The 13303-nt window shown below is 44.3% G+C and overlaps 1 protein-coding gene across 14 annotated transcripts in view; it reads right to left on the bottom strand.

Annotated features, from left to right (window-relative positions):
* SLC39A11 (solute carrier family 39 member 11) overlaps positions 1-13303 on the bottom strand; it is a 403217-nt gene that overhangs the window by 313172 nt on the left and 76742 nt on the right. For all 14 annotated transcript variants that reach the window (XR_005364223.1, XR_005364224.1, XM_038546727.1 and 11 more), the window contains one exon: positions 9032-9070. Coding sequence is in view for 12 of the 14 variants with exons in the window: in XM_038546727.1 (XP_038402655.1) it covers positions 9032-9070 (39 nt within the window). In the remaining 2 variants the exon portion in view is untranslated. The remainder of the gene's footprint in view (positions 1-9031; positions 9071-13303) is intronic.

Here is a 13303-nt window from a genome sequence, read left to right as displayed (position 1 = left end):
GATGTATTTAGTCCAGCGTATGTCTGGAGCCCGGGGCTTTTAAAATCTTTCCAGATGGTTCTATAGTGCAGTGCAAGTAGAGCCACTGCATCAGAATGAAGGGAGTTACTCCAAAGCCAGAGCAAGAGCTCCTTGGAACCAAACTGCCCAGCATGTGAGGCCAAGTTAGCTCATTCTGCTGGACCATGGATGCTGAGGACAGTTGTCAACTTGAGGTTGATTTGAGCTGGGAAACCTAGTTTTAGCTCACAATCTCAAATTGCACACTTTTGTCCCTGGCCATCTGTCTTGATACAGTGTGCTTTATGTGACAAGGAGATTAGAGCAAAATGGTCCACATAATTCACCCTGCTTCCCTGCAAAGCTGCTTCCTGAAGATTCTTCGAACAACCCACCCCAGCAAAGGGTCAGCAGTGGCATGGATTTCATGAGTCAAGGTCAGGTTCCCCTTCCCACACAAAACCTGACTCCCCCAGGAAATCACCTGCTCGGGAACACCAGACATCTCATTGATGTTCTGAGACTGCCAGCCCAGGCCCTGCATGCTGCGGACACCTGCTCAGACTGTTTGCCCTACAACCCGCCCTCAGAAAACCCGGAGATGGGCAAACTTCTGTAAAGGGCCAGATTGTAAATACTTTAGGCTTTGCAAGCAATCTAGTCCCGTTGTGCTTTCTCACTCTGCCATTATAATGCACAAGCCACCACAGACAATGTGTGAACAAACAGGCATGTTTGGGTTCCAATAAATCTCTACTTACAAAAACAGGCAGTGCGCCCACCTCTCCACCAGATCGTAACTTCCTTAAAGACAGAGACCGTCTCCTAGCGCTTTACATTCTGAGCACTTGGCACGGTGCCTTGGAATATAATAAATCTTCCATAAATGCTGAATGAATGAATGAATGAATGAATGAATGAATGAGTGAGTGAATGAACAAATAAATGAAAAATGAGTCAATCATCTTGAGGGAATATCTATTATACATTTGCCTGCTCTAAGGGGAGATGTGTAAGAGTTACTGTCTTTGGAGCACGCACATCTGACTACAGAAACTGAATCCCAAAGCCCGTTTTAACTGGCTGGTCACTACCATACACTCTCACCTTCCCCTTCATGGGAACAGAGAAGGTGCCCCAAATAAGGAGGAACGGGTATTCCCCCAAGGAGGATGCCCTGGCCCTGTATGGAGGGTTGGCCCAAGTCTGCAAGGAAAGGCAGAGCAACAAGGGGGAAGCAGGGGTTCCCTGGCCATGAGAGTGGAGGCAGCCTCAGGATACACTTGGGGAAGGTGGGGAGAGAGGATCGGAGAGGCAAGAAGCGACGCAACCATCCAGGAGCCTCCGGGCAGGCCTCAGGGCCCCCCAGGCCAGCTGCTTAGCAGGCCGGAGAGCACACATGGCCTCCTCCACCAACAAAAATGCAGTTACTTTCCATCACCGTAGACAGAAGGTAATGTATATCATTTCCTCCTCCACACTGTTTATAATGACACTGGAAATCTGAAGCATGAAATGGAAAAGAAAAATCACAATAATAACAGCGATGGTCTGTCTCCTTCCTGAGTGCTTTTCTTCCCTTTCTCCTTTTTCCTCCCTCACCTGGCCACCCCTCCGTCTGCAGCAAGACGTGGAGGCAAGTGGAGTCAAGGTCAGGATGTGGCAGCAAGGAAGGCCCTCATTCTGCCCACACGTGTTACACAAGAGGAGGGGAGAGCTGGGCACAGAGTTGCCACCACACTGCCCTCGTTGCCCAGAAGAACCACTACTATTTGGAGTCCAGGAGCACCGAGTCAGAAGTCAGGCCTATCCCCCGTGGTGTGTTCAGCTTCTCCTGCCCATGCACGGCAAGGTGCATGGAGGACTCAGAAGTTTTCCCACTGTAAACTGGCCATATGAGTCCTTTAAAAATAGAATGCTTCGCAGGACATCTGGGTGGCTCAGTCAGTTAAGCAGCTGACTCTTGATTTCGGCTCAGGTCATGATCTCAGGGTTGTGAGATCAAGCCCCATGTCAGGCTCTGTGCTGGGTGCGGAGCCTGCTTAAGATCGTTTCGCCCTCTTCCTCCACCGTTCCCCATTCCCCCTCTAAAAATAATAAAATAACAAAATGCTTTGTCATATAACCCTTAAGGGTGCCAACCCCTTGACTATGAGTTTGAGCACCAGTGTCTTGCAGCCTTGCTAGGCAAGAAGCAGTGGTGGCAGGAGTGTCAGGTGCCCGTTACAAGCCCCCAGAGGGAGGCTGTGAATAGTCCTGGCTAGAGAAGAGCCCTTCCCCATGTTTTCTCCACACACCATGCTACATTTAACTGGTCAAATGAGACCCCAAGGGCAGGCAGCTCCAAGTCCCCTCAAGCCAACCCAGTAGTCCTCCTCACTACTTGGCTAAGGACTAACGTCAAGGGCGATCTTAGCCCTAAAACAGACAAATATCACCTCCCCGGTCATTGCAACTCAGTGCAAACAACTTGCAGAGAAGAGGCTCTAGGTAGGAGGCCCTGAGGGCTCCTCAGTCCCCAAAATCTTGAAAAAGCCCATTTGAGAGAGGAGCTCCACTTTGGACAGCTGCTTGATACTTCCCAGGTGGTCTGTCCAATCAAAGTGATGCTGGGACGGGGTCTGCTCTAGGTCCAAGCGTGTTCAACATCCTTAGCGGGGGGTCACCCTGGGGCCCACCATTCTTCTCAGCCTCATAAAGAGGAAAATCACGGTTCTGTGAGACACAGGACAATGATCCTGGCAGGAGCCCCATCAGATCCCGTTCGCATGCTCCCCTCATGCTGTCTTATGGTACTTTGGCTGTGGCCCAGCCCTTCTCAAGGTTGTTCAAAAGACCTCACTTTGGAAAATCTCCATTAAGACACATCAGGGCTCCCTACCTCTCAGGTAGTAAGACAGAGAAAGGTATCAGCAATTACAACATCCAATCTGGGATCAACGAAGCCAGTAGCACAAAAGCTCAGATTTCTGAAGGCCCTATTCCATGGCTACTCCCCACATCCAGCTCTTCTCTCTCTACTATTTTCTCTAGAATAAGCCTTTCCAGCAGATCTACCTGAAATCTCCTCCCTGAATCTCTCATGCTACAATGTGAGTCCATTCTGCACCTCCGTTTTCTCCATGGGAATGGACAACAGCTGGTCACCCTTATCCCTCCAGACCCCAAGGCCATCACTGGAGAGTGTCATTAACTTCTGACAGTGAGCCAGTTATTTGGAAAAAAATATTATTTACCATGTGCTGCGCAAAAAACAGACTCAGCCAAAATCTCCTTAAGGGAATCATGTCTTTCGTAAGAACCTGGCTCCCTATGGGATTAAATAATAGATATGAAATTGCCTCTTCATGATTACAAGTGAGTATTTGATTTTTGATTGGTAGGCTGCCTCTCCCTTCTGCAGGTTCCTGGCTCTATCTATCTATCTATCTATCTATCTATCTACCTATTTATTTAAATTTTATTTATTTATTCATGAGAGACACCGAGAGACAGGCAGAGACATAGGCAGAGGGAGAAGCAGGCTCCCTGTGGGGAGCCTGATGCAGAACTCAATCCCAGAACCCCAGGATCACGAACTGAGCCAAAGGCAGACTCTCAGCCACTAAGCCACCCAGGTACCCCTCCTGGTCCGATTTATTCCACATGAATGTTCCTTCCTTGAGAGAGAATCGACATTGACTCAGAGATTTCTAGTTAATACAAGCCTCAACAAAAAGAGACATCAGAACCAGAGCAAAGAAAATTAAAATGGTGACCCTTGATGTTTTTGCCTCTTCAGATTCATCTAAACGTTTATCTTTCGGGACAATGACTTCTTTCTCACTCAGATAAAAAGATATTCAATTGCAGGTTTAAATTTGCCACTGAAGAGGTGAGTAGGTGAACCAAACCTAACCGCAATGCTTCATAATGCCTTCCAAGAAAAGGACTCATGCTAACATGTGCTGGAACCCGCCCCTTGAGCCATGCATAATGAAGAAGCCCTTAATGAACCATCAAGCCCAGCATCAGTTCTCAGCACAGTCAACTGAGGTCCAGGAAGACTAAGGAGCTCGCCCAAGGTCACACAGCTACACACCAGCAACCTCTGACTTCTTGTCTGAGTTGGTCCTAGCTATGCTCCTACCTAACAATTTTCGATTCTGGATAGCTCATAAATCCCTCTCTGGATTTGTTTCCTGCCTGCAAGTGGAGGCAACTGGACCAGACCTCAGCTGGGAGGCACTGTCGTTTAAAAGGGGAAGCCCTAGAGTCAGACTGTGTGTTCAAATCCTGACTGTTCATCTCGGGATCCGGGACGATTTACTTACACTCCCTGTGCCTATTCCTCATCTGTAAAGTGGGGGGGATATAATAGTACCTGCTATATACCTCCTAGAGCCATTACAAAAATTAAATTAGATGGTCTCCGGGAAGTGCTCAGCAGAACACCTCGTAAAAAATAAAGGTGTTATAAATATTAGCTATTATAACTGTCTAATATCTTTTCCAGCCTTAACGTTGTAATACTCTAGGTTTCATTTTCTGCCTTTTTTTTTTTAATGGTAACATTTCTCCCCGTGAAATTCACACCTCAGGCAAAAATCAAGGGCAGACATGAGTACTGAGAATAACAAGATAATGATTATTAAAGACTTAAAGAGTGATTTAAAGAGTCAGGAGGAAAAGAAAAAAAGGCAAACAGATTCTAAGAGGAGTCATTTAAGGAGAAGTGATTAATGCTTCCAAGGCCCTGTTAATGAGAAAAAAAACACCTGTGAAATATCCTGCTAAGCACATTTAAAATACCATGTTCTTACTCTCAGGAGTCGCCTTTCTCAGTGCACAATTATATATTGTAGAGATGCATCATGGCAGCATTAGAACAGATACACATTTCAGTGCACACACAACACATGCATAAATGTATGCACAGCTGCCCGTGAAAACATGTTACATCTGTACCAGGTACAATGGGACTCCGGTCAACTGACTGATGGCTACTTTTTCCCTTTCCTTTTTCTTTTCTTTTCTTTTTTTTTTTTTTTAAGATTTTATTTATTTATTTGAGAGACAGAGCACAAGCGAGGGGAGAGGGGCAGAGGAAGAGGGACAAGCAGACTCCCCTCTGAGCAGGGAACCTGACACAGGGCTCAATCCCAGGACCCCAAAATCACGACCTGAGCCAAAGGCAAAGCCTTAACCAACTAAGCCACCCAGGGTCCCTGCTAGGTTTCCCTTTTCAAGATACTTCCTCAAAGCATCTCAGAGCTGTGTTGAAGAATAAATACAAAAGCTGTATTGAAGGATGCCAAGCACTATGGCATGTTTATCCAGATATGTCATATGTGTGTAATAAAAGTTCTCCAAGGACCTGCTCAGGGCTAATAGTAGGGATCCTGGGGAAGCCTGGGGGAGAGATAGGATGATTTTCTTCTTCTTCTTTTTTTTTTTTTTTAAATTTAAATACACCTGTATTTTACACATTGCACTCTGTGACTAGAGAGGATACATCAAAATGCTCTAGCCCGGGATTTCTTGGTGTGGCACCACTGACACTTTGGTGCGGATAATTCTTTGTGGTGGGGGACATCCTGGGTATTGGAGGGTGTTTAGGTATGCATCCCTGGCCCTTAGCCACTAGACATCAGTTCTGACAACCAAACATGCCAAATGTCCCCTGGAGGGGTAAAAATCACCCCCCAGTTGAGAACTACTGTCCTAGCCAACAGAGTGGCTATATTCAATATAAATTCTCCTGTAATTACTATAAGTAGTTATTACAGCTCAGGCCACCGAGGTTCTACTGCCTTTTGCCCTAGTTTGGGAAAGGATTTTTAAGAAACGACTACTAGTCACCAAGGCCACTTGGTGTTTGAGCCTCCACTGTCTCCCACATCATGCTTTTACTTTTCTCCATGTATTTGTGACCTTCCAGAGGTTTCTCTAATGAACTAGCTCAAGGTCAATTTCAGAAAAGTAAATGCTATTTTCTAAAAAAGTAGAAGGAGGAGATGACGACAATACATATAGATAATTTTTAGAAACTCCTTTTTTTTTTTTTTTACCAATTACATTGAAAATCAGAAGTAAACTATTTTATTTTAGATCTCCATACTTAAACGACCATAATACACTGGCCTGATGATTTCATTCTAATTGTTCATGTTTTATGCTCCCAAAATTCATTCGTACATGTCCCAAAGACTATTACCCTCTGCTTTTGCTTGTTTGTTTCCTTCCTTATTTCACTTTGGTTTTTGCTATGCAAACCTTATGAAAGGTTTTTTTGCCCTAAAAGAACTAGAAGAGGAGACACAGATGCCTAGTCAAAAGCAGAAAGACAACACAGAACAGAGTTCTTCAAATTTTGGATCTATGGAACCCCTACTAGAATGTTTAAAGATTAAGTACTCCCTCACTCCTTTTAAAATTGACATTTAAAGATATTTTCATCTTGAGTTTAAAGAGTTGCAAAAGATGTCATATCTGGTATATAAATATTGATTTCTTTAAATAAAACTGTTTCATTGGTCAATTAAATGTATCCACTGGTATCTAAATAGCATAGGGATTTTATTCCCTGCCTCTATTATCCATTTAAAAATATATATAAACAAGCTGTATGGGGGCATCCAGATGGCTCAGTCGGTTAAGTGTCTGTCTTCAGCTCAGGTCATGATCTCAGGGTCCTGGGCCTAAGCCCTGCATCAGCTCCCTGCTCAGTAGGAAGTCTGCTTCTCCCTCTGCCTCTGCCCCTCCCACCCACTCGTGCTCTTTCTCTCTCAAAAAAAATAAATAAAATCTTAAAAAAAAAAAAGGCAACTAAGCCATGTTGTTCTCTCTGTACTTCTCTGTTTGTAGGCTATATTCTAAAACACACAAAAATGCACAAGCAACCCCTTGTGCAAAAGTCCAAAACCTTACATCATTCCTTTCTCTCCTAGACTTGTATTTCAATTCCATTTCCACACAGAATTTTATCCTAAAGCAACTTATATTTTATACTAGAAAGTCTATTATTGATTTCTTTGCAATATAATTTAATTTTTAGGAAAATCCATGTGGGCCTAGGGCCCTAATTGCATAAGTAACAATTTCCTGGATTGAGTTACCATTACAGAATAGATTTCTAACAACAAAAATATAATACATTGTTTTATGATTATTACACATTAAAAAGTAAAATATTCTTGGAAATGCATATTTTCATGGATGAGGCCTTTTCCCTGTTCTTTTCAATTCATTCATATATCCATGGACAAATATTAAGTGGTCATCGCTAGAATCCGACAGATCTAGGAATTAATTTTATTTCTATTTTTCTTTTCTTTCTTTTTTTTTTTCTTTTTTAAATGTAAGCAAACTAAAAATGTGTCCACGTAGAGGATGGGGAAAAATAGATACTTTGTTACAACACTGTCATTTTATCCTCTGAATTTTATCTAAATTACAGGCCCCAAACCCCAGAGTGGTCCATCATGGAAAACCCAACTTTTAAGGATCCCTCTGCTAACAATATGATTAGATCCACAGTCAAAGGACAAGACTGCCTGAACCACTAAAGCATTTATGCCCAGTGATGAGAAGCTTCACTTTTTCTGCAGCAGCACCAACATCCCAAGGGTCTCCCTTACACATGGACATTTTTGCCACCCAGAGACAAGGTAATAAGGCAAGAGTATGCCTTTCTTTTGTAAAGCAGGAGAGGGCAAATGTGTAAGGGAGTGTGAGAAAGGAGAACCGGTAGCCAGGGGCATCCTCAGGCAGAGTGGTTTTAGGAAAGAGAGCCTGTGAACACTGAGGACCTAGAAACTGATTTTGTGAAAAGCATCCATGCCCCCTGTGCACCACCTGCAAGGCCCCTGCATGCTCTGGAAGGTATGTGGACCCCGGTCTGATGGCTACTGACTTAGGTGACCCCTGGGAGATACCAAATCATAGGACTGTAAACACAGGACAGAGGAGTCAAACCCTGATCAACCGAGACAGAAAACCATGTATTACATGACTTTTGGTGTGACGGACACAATTGGAATACACAGCACCACCGTGGTACATTCACGCCCAGAGACAGGCTCAGAGATCACCAAACCACATGATCTAATGCCCAGCTCATAGGAGATCGGGGGACTGGGGAAAAAGGTTTATAGCACCCCCAAGGAAGCCATCAGCCAAATTCACAATGTGGAATACTCTATGGGTATAAACAACCCAATTTCTCCAACAAATTACTGAAGCAGGGGGAAAAAAATGGGATTGTTCAAGAATAAAAGACAATGAAGAGATAGAACAAAAATTTCAACATGAATATCTTGTTCGGATGCCCATTCTAACAAAACAATCTTCAATGACCCCTTTGGAAAAAAAAAAAAAATGGAGGAAATCTGAATGTGGACTGGGTGTTAGGTTACAATGAGGAATTGCTAATTTGGGTAAGTGTGATAAGATGATTATGTTGTAAAAAAAAAAAAACGGCATTCAGTTAGGGATGTGGAGGGTTGAACTTGCAGGTGAAATTACATGTTGTCTTGGATTTGGTTTTACAAAATATTCCAACCTCTCAGGAAGGTTGGGGGAGGTCAGAAAAAATGAGATTAGCAAGTCAGAAGAAATGAAATTAGCAAGTCAGTAATGCTTGAAGCTGAATGATGGCTACTGGGGATTCTCTACTTTTTTTTACATGTTCTCTCTACATGTTTTACATGTTTTTTACATGTCAATAATAAAAGGGCTTCTCAGGAGAAGGGAAAGAGAATGTTTAATTAGCACCAAGGAGAACCTGAGTGAGGCCCTTCCTCAATACCATCTTATTTCACAAGCCCTGAGACAGCTGCCCAACCAGCAAGCCTCTCTTACTGTCTCAGAGACAGGGGCATTCAATAAGCTGGGCAATATGTAGGGACAGAGATAAGAAGGGGCTATTAGCACCTGGAGACCACAGAGATGCATCTAGGATGCATGGGGAGAGCCTGGAAATATCCCCCTTGGCAGAGAAATATCAGAATACACGCATCTCTATTTACATCGCTCCTACCACGTTACTTACCCCCGCAGCAAAGCCAAGACTTCCATCCAAGATCCGCCTCTGAAAATATAAACAAGATGTTTCAGATTCTAAGGGATGTTTCTGGAGATGAGAGGAAACCATAAGACCTCAGAGAGCTGCATGAATAAAGACTGGCCCATGCCCGAGTTTGCCAACCTGGCTGTAGGCCTGGATCAGAGCCTTTATGAAAATGGGCCAAGAACCAAGGGGGAAAAAAAACTTGTTGGAACTTTCCCTATCCATCCCATGGCCAACCAGAGTGTTCTTTCAATGGCGCTTGGCTTCCACTGGCCCATGTGTTGCCTTTTGCCTGGCTCTCCTGTGACTTCTAACTATAAACTCTTAGTAAATAGCTGGCCTGAAAGATGGGAGTTGACAAGTGTTTGTGAGAACCATGTGAACCAACCCAAACTCCCACACTGCAGGTAAATGGAACAAACCACGCTGGAAAACCAACTGGCAGCATTCACTGGAAGTGAACGTAGGTCTTCCCTGTGCCACTCCTGAGTAGTGAAATCATCACCCACCAGGAATGCATACTTGGATTCACCAAACACTTGCGCAAGAAAGCTCTCAGCAGCAGTACCTGAGCGAGCCAAAGCTAGAAACTACCCGAATGCCCACCAACAGTAGAATGGATACATCAATTAGGAGGTATTCATACCACAGAATACCACATGGCAATGAGAGCACACACAATATATGTAGGAATGAAAGCCCATAATCAGGCAGGGGCAAGGATAAACTGGAAAATAAACAGAGTGGAATCAGCCAGACACAGAAGAGCAGTTACTATATGATTACTCCATTTAAATGATGTAAAAAAACAGAGAAAACTAACCTCTGCTGTCAGAGACCAGGGAGAGGGACTGCCTTGCAGTGGAGTTTTGGGGTGGGGGACAGGGACTAGAAAGGAGCCTGAAAGGCTGCTGGGGGGTGGGGATTGGAGGGAGTGGTGGTACTGTCCTACTTCTTGATCTGAGTATGAGTTTCATAGGTGGCCTTGAAAAACCATCAAGCCATAAAATATGCACTTTTCTATATGCATTTTATATTTCAATTTAAAAATATTTGTTTGACTTTGCAGTCTAAGATAGGGGTATAATCTATAGCCACACGAACATGTTACAGGCATGCTGAGCTGTGGATTGCTCTGACCCTCAAGACTCCCAGTAAAGCTGAGCAGCTAGTACCAGTGGCTCAGCCCTCTCCCACCTCTGAGGAGCTGCGGGCTGGATGGAAGGTTTGACCCCAGGCAGCCACACAAATGACATTTTTCTGAAGGCACGCCATGACATAAGCAAAGTTGGCCTAATCAAATAATTTAATTAAACCAGACAGATCTAATAAAGAAGTCAGGTAAAATTTTTCCACTAGCATTCATCTGGATCCTGAAAGGAGAAAAATTAGACTTTTTTAATGTCACTAAAGCCTTTATTCCACTTTTAGACATTTATTTCGAGGAACTAATCAGATATATGCTCAAAGGTTTATGTTCATCATAAAGGTATTCCTAAAAAAAAAAAAATTAAGAAAAAAGGACATAACTTAGTTGTCTAACAGTTGAGGGATGGCTAAAGTATAATGCATCCTTACAGCAGAATATGACAGTCAGTTAAGTAACCAAAGTGATCAAAATAATCAAAAAAACCATTAAGGGATTTAGGGGGAACACGTATATCAAGTGAGGAAAAGTAGTTATAAGACATTACATACAATTTGATCCCTACCATGTAAAGAAATAGATATGCATACATTTGTGCATACTCAAATACAACTGAACAAATAGGTTCAAGGTTTGTTTTTTGTTTGTTTTTTCTGGGATCAGAAACTTTTTATTATTATTTATTGTTTATAGCAGCAATGTCCACAATAGCCAAACTATGGAACAAGCCCATATGTCTATCAACAGATGAATGGACAGAGGAGTGTGTGTGTGTGTATATATATACATACATATATGTTTGTGTGTACATATATATGTATATACATATATAGAGAGAAAGATGAATACAGGTAGATGAATATGGTATATAAATCAGTATATATATACATACATACACACACACTATGAAATATTACTCAGCCACAAAAAGAATAAAATCTTGCCATTTGCAACAACGTGGGTGGAACTACAGGGTATCATGCTAAGTGAAATAAGTCAGAGAAAGACAAATATTGTAGGATTTCACTCATATGTGGAATCTAAGAAACAAAACATGAACAGAGGAGAGGGAAGAAAAAATAAAATAAGATGAAAATTGAAAGGGAGGCACAGCTAAAAGACTCTTAACTCTAGGAAAAAACAAACTGAGGGTTGCTGGAGGGGAGGATGGGGTAACTGGGTGATGGGCATTGAAGAGGGCACACGATGTAATGAGCACGGGGTTTTATATGCCATTGAAGGATCACTAAATTCTACCTCTGAAACTAATTTTTAAAAATCAATAAATTTTTTAAAAATTGAAGAAGAGAGCAGCCTGGGTGGCTCAGCGGTTTAGCGCTGCCTTCAGCCCAGGGCATGATCCTGGAGACCCAGGATGGAGTCCCACGTTGGGCTCCCTGCATGGAGACAGCTTCTCCCTTTGCCTGTGTCTCTGCCTCTCTCTCTCTCTCTCTTTCTCTCTCTCTCTCTCGAATAAATAAAATCTTTAAAAAAATCAAAAAATTAAAAAATTGAAGAAGACACTTTATTATTTCTTTAGCTTTTCCATCCTTTACAAGCTTCCTACAATTAAAATATATTTTAAAGCAAATTTAAACAAATTTTGAGTGAAGCCACTTTAGAGAGCGGCAGCGGAGGGCAGAGTCCGCGTGTCTACTATCCCAAGTGATTGGCGCAGCAGCCCCCACCTCAGCCAAATGAAAAGTGAGGTGTGCTCAGGGTGCCAGAGCACATCTCTGTGGACTCCTGTCTCGGGCTACCTCTGTCTCCCAATGCCAAGCCTCTTCCCACCCTTCAGGCACACTTCCTATGCAGAAAGGGTCAACACGGGCCCACGTCAGCTACCTTGGCTGATCCCTGGCCGGCTTATGGAGACTCAGAACTTGAACCTCTCCCTCCATTCCCTGGCAGGGGTGGGGCAGTGTGTCTACACTGTTTTCCAAACAAGGTGCGGGACACCTGCTTTCTTCTCCCAGGTCTCGAATTGTTCAGCAGCAGAGAGGGTCTCCAGGACCAGCCCCCAGTAGAATCCTTGAGGCTCTGAAGGTTGCCCCAGGCTGCGGTCAGGTCACACCTGTGTTACTGCATTCTTGTGACTGGAGGGAGGAGAACTGTCTGTGTGCCCCTCACAGGAGGGAGGGAGCACCCGCAGCCTGTGCACACATTTCCCCAGACTCCGCCTGTATCTTTCTCCCACTGATCCTTTCAATGGGAAACCTCAGCCAGGAGGACAACTAGAAGCTGAGTGGCATGGGTCCTTCTGGCGAATCACCAACTGTGGTGGTGGTGGTGGGCTGGGGGACTATGCCTCCCCACAGAAGCTTTCAGCAAGTTCTCCTGCTGATCTCGGTGGTTACACCAATACGAGACAAATGAGGGGCTCTAAGCTCCAAAGGGGATGAGGGCGCCTCTGTGAAGAAGGGAAGGCCCCTCTTCCCTCCCAAAGAGCCCCTACAACATTGGCCAGGGCCACATGGGGCTTGGGGGCACCCCTTCCGCAGGGCAACCCACCCCAGTGCGGCTCAGGCCTCTTCTCAGTGCAAAACAACTGGGGAAGATAAAACCATGGGCCGCTCTTCCCCAGAAGGGTACAAGGACGGGACCCCAGAAAACCTGGCATGGCTGTCGTGAAGGAGAAAGAGGGTTAGGTGACCTGGTGCCCTCTCCTCTCCCCCACCCCGGGGTGTTTCTCACTCAGGGACTAGGTTTGGAAAGGTTTTCATTACCTGTCAACAGCAAGCTGGGATCAGGCTGTGTGCGTCCCTGCGTCTCTGAGAGGCTCCAAACCTCCCACTCAGGAGAGGAGGGGGAGGGCGAGAGGAGGTCAGATCTTACCTGTCATCAAATACCTGTCTTACTGGTCTCTAATACAAGAGTGTCTGGCTTGCCAACTACCTAGACCGTGTTTTAGTTTCTAGATCCGGCTCACAGCATGTTTAAATGGATCTTAAATCACTCACTCACTTACCACTCCTGCAATTTCTAAGGCTGCCTGCTGCACGATTGCAGGGACTTTATGCTCCTCAAGACACATATGGATGGGTCCCTCTAGACCTATGGACCAGGGGGTCAAGGGCTGGAGAAAGGAAAGGAATCTCAGACAGATG

The sequence above is a fragment of the Canis lupus genome, chromosome 9 (genome assembly GCF_011100685.1).
Source record: "Canis lupus familiaris isolate Mischka breed German Shepherd chromosome 9, alternate assembly UU_Cfam_GSD_1.0, whole genome shotgun sequence".
NCBI lineage: Eukaryota > Metazoa > Chordata > Mammalia > Carnivora > Canidae > Canis > Canis lupus.
This window is presented reverse-complemented; position numbering and strand designations above follow the sequence as displayed.